Source organism: Nicotiana tomentosiformis, chromosome 6 (assembly GCF_000390325.3).
Source record: "Nicotiana tomentosiformis chromosome 6, ASM39032v3, whole genome shotgun sequence".
Taxonomy (NCBI): Eukaryota; Viridiplantae; Streptophyta; class Magnoliopsida; order Solanales; family Solanaceae; genus Nicotiana; species Nicotiana tomentosiformis.
The window spans coordinates 118,380,821-118,390,052 of record NC_090817.1 but is presented as its reverse complement, the minus strand read 5'-3'; the positions used below and the strand labels follow the sequence as shown (position 1 = coordinate 118,390,052).

Genomic DNA, 9,232 nt, shown 5'->3' with positions numbered 1-9,232 from the left:
CTATTTGATATTTTAGAACATATAAATAATTATTAAATTTAAAGATGACCTATCGGGTCATCACAAAATTTGAATAATAAAATATATTAATTTTATTCCCAAATAGTTGATGAAAAGGTATTTTTTGGGTTCTTTGAAATAATAATCGTGATTTTAATTATTAAGAATTTTTAACAAGAAAATTTGTATTTTGTTCTAGTTTGATGACATAATATTAAAAATAAATTAATCTCTTGATCACTCTAAATACTAATCAAATTGACCGTAAATTGAAATACTGCAGTTTTTTTTGTTTCATTTGATATGATTGAGATACTATTTAAGGTATAATACAATTTTCATCACAATAGTTATTTGTTGAGATTTTTTAAAAATAATTATTTGTATATTTATGTATTTTGCAATTTATATAATGTTGAATTCTTATTGAATAGAGGAAGTACCCAACTAACTTCGATCATAGAGGGAGACGTATAATCCTGTATACTTCTCATACTTCCTAATATATAATAATTTTTAAAAGAAAAAAATTCCATAAATTAATTGTCTTAAGTTTTACTCCAGATATTCTCAAATCATATTTTAGAGAGAGAATACTTATTATACAATTTGTAACAAAAAAGGGGACTTAAAAATATATTTTATTCTTAAATATTTTTTTCCTAATTTGGAAAAGAAGAAAGAGAATAGGCTTTTGTGTAATAACGTATAGAACCACGATTACTTGTATTGATATTTATCCTTTGCATTATGTACATTTTTTTTTGAAATCGTATTACTATATCAATCACTTTGTAATACTTGTCGAAGTTTGATACTTTATTATACAATGATTAGATAATAATTCAAGTACAATTTAAATTATTTCTACACAGGGTCTACACTTTTTTATTTTAAAATATTTTTGCAGCACCAAACTTAAAATTAATTACTATAAAATAATGATTAAAAAGTCAGTTGAAAAATAAGTCGTGATGTATTTTTCTCATTGTTTAAATGGAATGATATATAGTTTTATTCTTTTAATATTTTCAGTTGTGTTAATGTATTACTTTTTCTTTTTATACTAATCAAAATTTGAATAATAAAACATATTAATTTTATTCCCAAATAGTTGATGAAAAGGTATTTTTTTGGTTCTTTGAAATAATAATCGTGATTTAAATTATTAAGAATTTTTAACAAGAAAATTTATATTTTGTTCTAGTTTAATGATATAATATTAAAAATAAATTAATCTCTCGTTCACTCTAAATACTAATCAAATTGACCTCAAATTGAAATATTGCAGTTTTTTTTAGTTTCATTTGATATGATTGAGATACTATTTAGGGTATAATCTAATTTTCATCACAATAGTTATTTGTTGAGATTTTTTAAAAATAATTAATTGTATTTGTATAATGTTGAATTCTTATTGAATAGAGGAAGTACCCATCTAACTTCGATCATAGAGGGAGAAGTATAATCCTGTATGACGATACTTTTCATACTTCCTAATATATAATGATTTTTAAAAGAAAAAAAATCCGCAAATTAATTGTCTTAAGTTTTACTTCAAATATTCTCAAATCATATTTTAGAAAGGGGATACTTATTATACAATTTGTAACAAAAAGGGGGACTTAAAACTATATTTTATTCTTAAATATTTTTTTCCTAATTTTATAAAGTATTCCAATTGAAATTGCAATTTAATGAGAACTTTGTATAAAATGATATCAATTGATAATACTATAAGAACATCTATGTAAATGTACATAAATTATCACAATTTCTTTTTAATAAAATCTTCTTTACCTGAAATAGTTAATAAATAAAACAAATGAAATAATGTTTCTTAAGGAGATAATAGTATTGTCATATATAAATGTATGTTACCATAGTATTTTTAATCAGGTGAACATTTGAATTATAAAATTACTAAAAAGATAATTTTTCTAGTTAAAAATACTTATTAAAAAAAATAATAATAACAATCAAGTAATGCATTTAGTGAAGATAGTGAAGGTTGAATGGACAGTGGGGTCCACCTGAAGAATTTAATAGCTTATGGCCATGGTTTTTTCTGTTATTAAGAACCCACAACCAAACTTTTGAGCCTAGTATACAAGCAAACAATGCACTAATATATTTGAAATGACCATTATTCCCTTGGTGACTCTGTATTACACCTAGAGACTAGGTTCCATTACTACGCCTAAGGCGGAATTTTGGGTTGTGACATTCGTGCAGATGTTGTAGATTAAGAAGTAAAAAATCAAGCAACTACAACTCAAGATATATGAATCTCCTGTAGCCACTCCACCCTATTCGGGCAATTTCACTCCGAAAATAAGCAAAAACAGCATTCAATTAATTGATAAAACTTCTTTATGAAAACATCCTTGCTATCAGTATTGGATCTGCATTTGGTGAACACATGAAGCAGAGATGTCTTGAGAGTTCAAGGTCTAAACAAAACCATAAACCATCTGCATTTCTTTTGGAAGAACCGACTAAACTTCCATTGATTCAAGAATTAAACAAACCGCAGTACAAGATTGGAAGTTTGGCTTTGATAACTAATGCAGCTGGTTTCTAGGGGTGAAATAGTGAAAAATAAAGGAAAAGAAGACGAGCGATAAGCCTGATTTGTGATTAATGGCAGCCCATTTTTGTTTAGACAATATGGAATTTGCATCACACTTCTCGTTTTTCATCAGTACTATTTGATGCTGCTTGCAGTGCGGAGTTTGCTTCCTTACTTATGCTAGCCCCTCGATGAATACCTACAAATAGCAGTAAACATATTTGAACATTAAGGCACGAGTAGAAACATGTTGTCTGAGGTCATATGAAATTGCAACCGGCTTGAATCGAAACATTTCATTCACGATATATTAAATTCCAATAGGATGTTTCACATTTATAGTATATGCTTTGGCTCAAGCCTTTGGATTTCGTAGAGCTTCAAACATTCCATAGTAAAAGCTATTACCTTGAGGAACAGAAATTTGATCACCAGAACCAAAACCGTGAAGGGGACCCCCTTTGCCAGATGACCTGGCATGCAACTCCCTAATTAGAGCTAAGTTAATGCCCTTGGTTACCTCATTCTCTGATTTAGGCGAACTATTTTCTCCAGTTAACGGCCTCGCTGCAGATTTTGGAGCATAGGTGGTTGACCAAGATCCTCCATTTGATCCAGCTAAGGCCATTATAACATCTGCCTGATAGATAGCAGGAAACTCAATCATATTATGCTACAACTATCCAAACACAATTCTTTTTGCATAGACTTTTTTTCTCAGAAATGGTCTAAACGCTTTTTGCAGTAAGTTGTCCAAATGGCAAGTAAATGAGTGCATTCAAGGATAAGATCAGCATTCAATCAAAATGTACTTATACACTACATCCCCAATTATAGTACCGATTCTACTGAGCGCTAATGCATAGAAAAGGCTTGAAGTTATACAGAGGTTTTAAGGTGGGTCTAGTGGTAGAGTTAAAACAACTTCCTTTATAAGCTTGCATTTTGTAAGCGATGAAAGTCAGCCTGACATTAGTAACATATTTGGAAGATGCCACTGAGAAAATGGAGGACTGTCAACTGTTTATTGCTTATTACTGGGTAGTGAATGTAGTTACTTTCAATATACAGTTGCTAGGAACAAAACAATTGAAGCATTAGAAAATAGGAGGATAGGAAATCGGAAACTTCTTGGCAGATGAACAGAAGACAGGTAAGGTTTCCACAAGGTAACAGTGGCAGCAGTAGAAAGAACAAGAATAGGGATAGAGAAGGAAGCAAAGGACAGAGCCACACTTTACAAGGGATCCACATAACGCCAACTAACCAAAAATATATCCATAATAGGATTTGGAACTGCACAGTACAATGTCTATAAACAGATACAGTATTTGGATGGCAAGCAATAACGACTAAGAATTGTAGCCTGGAGGCCAAAGTACTTAGCTGCTAAGTACCTCAGAGCCCATGTTCAAAGGACTTCTACTAAGAGCTTCCTCCAGAGTCTAAAACTAGCTGGACCACAAAACTCCTTAAATGACATCTTACCGAAACTAACCTTTAAAACTAAAAGACAACTATATGACTGCAGCTTTCAACTCAGAGAAAAACATGCAAATAATTTTGAAAACCAAGGATACTTCTACTTTGACCAAATTGATTTTCTTGCTTTTTGTGGGACCCCTAGCCTTCGCTTTAGGTTTCAAGAACCTAAAATAGGCAATCAACTAAAAGTCTTACATATTTCTCATCTAACTTCTGATGTAATACAGTAATATTTTTTAAAATGATTAAATATTTAAGGACAAGAGTCTTCAGTTAAAGAACAAGGACACCATTTTGGGACGACTCAAAAACGAATATAAGGTAATCTTTTTGGGGTGGAGGGCATATTAAGTATATTACAAGTACATTTAAGTGTTACCAAGTTAATTTAGTCACAATCAACAAGGCGACTAACAGGTGAACAAAAAGAATTTAGTCATGAATAACAGTAAAACTAGGAACATTTCGGGAAGAAAAATTAGAGAATTTGGACGGATGGCCAGGAACAAAAAAAAGGGCAGCGCAGTGCACTAAGCTCCCGCTATGCGCGGGTCCGGACCATAAGGGTCTATTGTATGCAACCTTACCATGCTTTTCGTTGTTTCCACGGCTCGAACCCGTGACCTCCTGGTCACATGGAGGCAACAGATGGCCAGGAACAAGTTAAGAAAATATCCAAGTTTAAGATTATTCTTTCTTTGAAGAAGTCAAGATAAACTTCATTAAACCGCCAAGCAGGTGAAGAAAAAACTCACATAAAAGTTGACTATACTTGCTAATGCCAACCCAAACATGAGGCCAAAATTATATAAAATGATTCAAGGCGTATAATAATCTGGGTAGGTCGACATTTTCTTCCCAGGTATGGACTAATACCTATTTGCTAGAGGACTTTCCTGATGTATCCCAAGCCATTTCCTAATGTCAACTGAAAAATTAGATTTTACATTAGAGGCTTTTGTCTGCAAAATGCACTTAATTTGCTATGTTTTAGAGAAGTGGTGAAAAGACTCCACCTTCAATCAAGAGGTTGGGGTTCGAATAACCGAGGGAGCAAGAAGAACTTTTGACTCTTGGTCAGGGGTTTTGGTGTAAAGTTAAAAAATCAACAGAATTTGCTACATTTTATGCTACTTTCCTCTCCACAAAATATGACATCCACATTAAAGCCGACAAAACCTAACCAAGCATAAAAGTGGGTTTGGTTGTTACAAAATCACCTAATTGGCATCTTCCTAAGCTAATGAATATCTCGAGTTACATGAAAAGAAACATTATTCATTCGAACCCCAAGAGCATGAAAAACTTATCACAAATGGCATGCCATATTTGTATCTCTATTAATCTTCCTGGAGTCGCATATACTTCTCCGAACAACATAACACTAAAGGGTACCATTGCATCACAACACAGTGAATATTTCAAACCTCAATCACTCTACACTTTTGCATTGATATTTAATCCTTTTCATGAGCTATATTACGAGCGCTGCTGGCTCAAATATCTTGTTTTAACTGTGAAGGAACAGTTTATAGAAACACTTATATTGTGTAAAAATGAAGTCATCTCAGAATTAGTCAGTTGCAGCATCATCCCAATAACTATTTTTTGTAGTGTACATTATGTGTCTCATCTGAAACAAGTTCCTAGAGCAGTTATTCCCCTTACAACATATAACTTCACTGCCGTGCTTTACTTGATAGTTGATACAATGTCATATTTTATTTTCATTTACAGCTGTGCCTACCATTCAGATATGATACATACCAGTACTATTTCCATCACTATCTTCTTTACGGCAAGCTAAAACTTCTCCAATATGATAATCCTCCTCTTTCACCAGAAATGGATTACCCAAAAATTCTCCTAACAAAACTAAACAGATCAAGAATGCATCGCCGCGGATACCATCAGGTAATACCATAGCCAAGTTAAGCATGAGGGATTATGATTTCACACAATATAGCTGGGATAATAGACCCGAGAATTCAGCCAAGTGAGCAATTAGATAATAACTTATCAGTTAAGCTACACACTAAATTTATTCAACTACTCGGTTTAAAAAAGAAAGTAAAGGGAAAACTGACACAAAGACATACAGAAAGAGTAGAAACACAGAAGAGAGGTATGATTTGACAAAGCAGAGGACAAACCTTGTTGGGATGGACATTATCAAAAACATGGGCTTGACCCCCATAAAATATAGTCATTTGAGATCCAGCAGATGTCAGTCCTTGCCGACTATCATGCAACAAACATCAAGAAGTCTCAATGATACTATTAAAGAAAGTCAGACAGACTTGGAATGAGGCAGTTTGTGCATTATCCACTAAGATTACCTTGGGTTAGAAGACTCAAGGTCAGACAAGTGAAACTCGGCTTTCTGCTTAGCACCACCTAATGGTACCCCAGAAAGGCTTCTATCAGAGACTCCACCACTTGCATTAATGGACCTCAATATTCCGGATCCTTTGATTCCTGTCCTTGATCCTTCATCAGCGGCTGCTTGAGATATAGTAGAAGGTCCTGCATTGGCATCTCCAAACCTGTTGGCTGACGATTGATAGTCAAAAGGCACAACTTGACTAGCACGTGGATGATAATGCAAGGTGGGGCCAACATTGACAGGAATAGCTCGATCCCACTTGGAAGCATTGGCATTGGTTCGACCAGTTGCGGATGGTTGTGATATTAAAGAGGCATGAAGTGGCCTCATAGGATGCATAGCAAAGGACATGTCTTGATCACGTGGTCGTCCACGTGGCTCACCCCCTGCATTTCGTAGTAGCTGGACTTGAAGAAAACTCCCGGTATCAGAGTAAATAGCAGGCATTGTAGAATGATATGCAAACAACAGAAGACCAACTAGGAAAAGTTTTTCCTTCTTTTTTCTTCTGTTTTTTTTTTTGGAGTTCTGGTTAATAGATGAGGCAAAAAAAGAAAATACAGACCTTTGTCATATGTGAGCTCTCCAATGCGTCTGGTCGCAGCGTTGAAAATTTATCTCTTGATGACCCCATCAAAGAGTCAGAATTGCTTCTTTTTGTTCCCGAGAATCGATTACTTGTCTCAGGCCCTGAAAGTTCACCCCTTAGGCCGTAGAACGGCACTCCTTCAAAATGATTTCCTACATGTCTTTCTACCATGATAAGAAAATGATCAAATACTGCTCAAGTTTTCATACAGGCCAACCATCAAAAGAGCAACTTGTGACATTCTCAAAAAGTAGAATTATCCAATCACTTACCACTTTAAACACGTTTCTTTTAAGCTAACTTCCTTTTCTAAGAACAAAAAGTAAAGGCATGCATAGAATTTCCATATGTGAATGCTAAAAAAAGTTCAAAAGTTTAGTCAAGTCTTCAAAGACTACTAAAATAGAATGATCATCGATACATATAGACAAAAAGACAATACATGCTTAGCGACATTAAAAGAGAGCTTCCCCGAAAGATACTAAATCAATCAATTAACAGATGGATGTTTTTGGTCAACTTTGGGTAACTTAAAGGATGTTTACTACTAAGTGTAATATTATAAGGATGTAATGAAAGTTGTGCTGAAAGTATAAGGATGATTTTGGTAAAGAACTCCCACTATAGGATAGGCTTAGTAAGGTACAAACAAAAACATATCACAAGAAACAACAACATCAAGCTTATAAAAATCAAAACATGCTCATGAGACTAAAAGAAAGGATAAAAAGAAACTAAACCAGCTGTCAAATAATATCTCAAAACACACAATCATCAAAAATTTGTAGCTAAAAGAACCTCCAGTTTCCCTCTAATTGCATAAAAAGGAGTTCAAAACATAACAATAGAGAAAAAGTGTTTGGTTTTTTACTGACCAGAACCCAGATCAGAAGAAGCACCAACAGAGACAGAAGCAGAAGGAGATGCCTCAGATGACAACATCAATTTGCTAGCCATAGTCGGAGATGAATCTTGAGGATACCCTTTACCTAAAAAATCATGAAAAGTAGTAGTGGCGGCTGCTGGTTTCACTTCATTATCAGCTGCAGTAGTATTACCACCACTAGCACTTTTGTTACTCATCACATTCTTGTTACTTTGTATGTGAGCCATAAACAATGTACTAACACACAGTACTGTAGCATTACAAACACACCCATTTCATCCTTACACAGTTATCTCCAAAAAGCAACAATCTTTAACACAAGAAAGAGGAGATTTCAAATCACAGCTAAAGTACTTAGAGTGAGCTTATTATCCGCTTCAACTTTTGCAGACAAACTTATTTCAAGATGTGTACAAACTAGACTGGATATTACACAATACGAAAGATAAAGAAAACAAAATAAAGGAAAAAGGGGTGCTTTTTAGAAAATTTGGTTCAAAAATCAGACAAGTATTGGACTCACAGAAGAGAGAGAAAGAGGCATTAAAATGCAAAAGTGACTGGCTTTTTTCTTACATATATACATAAATGGGTTCTGAGTTATTTGTTCTTATGCCCATTCACACATCTACTATGGGGTTTGTTTACTTGTTTTTGCTTCTTACACAACAAAAGAAAAGATACAGAGACATAACATTGGGAAGGGAGAAAGCAGGAGAATAATAGTGAGTTTTTTTTATTTGTTGTTTATTGGAAGAGAGGAAGTATCATTAATTGCAATATTTGTCCTGTGTTTGTTTTAATTACAGTTTATATCTTGAAAAACTACACCAGTGTGTATTTTGGGTTTAAAAAGATCCATGCTGGCTGCAACTTATGAAGAAAAGCCGCCCTATAAATTTGATTCTTGTATTCTTGTAAGTATTAATTTCCTCCTAATCATAGGAGATATATCTAACGTTTGACTATAGATTTTTAAATTTATTCTGAAAAATCTAATTTATGTGAAGTTTGATTTGAAGATAAAAATGTGTTTGGATATCTGTTTTGGCTCAATTTTGGTTTGAAAAAACATGAAACATGATTTATACCCACAAGTTTTAAAAACTATCACAAATACCTAATAGTACCATTATTAATAACATTCATTATATTATCACAAATCATAGTCCTGAACATAAATAAATTTGATACAAAATTATCATTTTTATAATGAACTACATGATACACTATCAGATGACCGAGAAGACGAAGCAACATCATTACAAAATAATAAATGATAAGCTCTTTTATAAAATATCAAAATTCGGGGCA

General features: G+C 33.2%; 1 protein-coding gene across 2 annotated transcripts; it reads right to left on the bottom strand.

The window, feature by feature from the left end:
• Positions 1-2,335: 2,335 nt before the first annotated feature.
• LOC104107419 (protein TIFY 8) lies at positions 2,336-8,280 on the bottom strand. 2 transcript variants are annotated; one of them, XM_009616222.3, is made up of 6 exons: positions 7,908-8,280; positions 7,009-7,196; positions 6,397-6,845; positions 6,211-6,298; positions 2,981-3,212; positions 2,336-2,771 (listed from the first exon to the last, which is right to left on the bottom strand). In XM_009616222.3, exons 1-6 carry the CDS (start codon positions 8,143-8,145, stop codon positions 2,683-2,685), a joined length of 1,284 nt encoding a protein of 427 aa, XP_009614517.1. In that variant the 5' UTR covers positions 8,146-8,280; the 3' UTR covers positions 2,336-2,682. The 2 variants fall into 2 exon arrangements, with proteins under 2 accessions (XP_009614517.1, XP_033514909.1); XM_033659018.2 differs by having other exon boundaries at positions 7,009-7,184.
• Between the last annotated feature and the right edge of the window lie 952 nt (positions 8,281-9,232).

Excerpts from the sequence above, each read along its gene's own strand:
- LOC104107419 (XM_009616222.3), bottom strand. The coding sequence starts at position 8,145 with ATGGCTCACATACAAAGTAACAAGAATGTGATGAGTAACAAAAGTGCT. Across the intron at positions 6,299-6,396 it reads CTTGAGTCTTCTAACCCAAG|TCGGCAAGGACTGACATCTG; the intron begins GTAATCTTAGTG and ends GTTGCATGATAG. Across the intron at positions 3,213-6,210 it reads ATAATGTCCATCCCAACAAG|GCAGATGTTATAATGGCCTT; the intron begins GTTTGTCCTCTG and ends GCTATCTATCAG.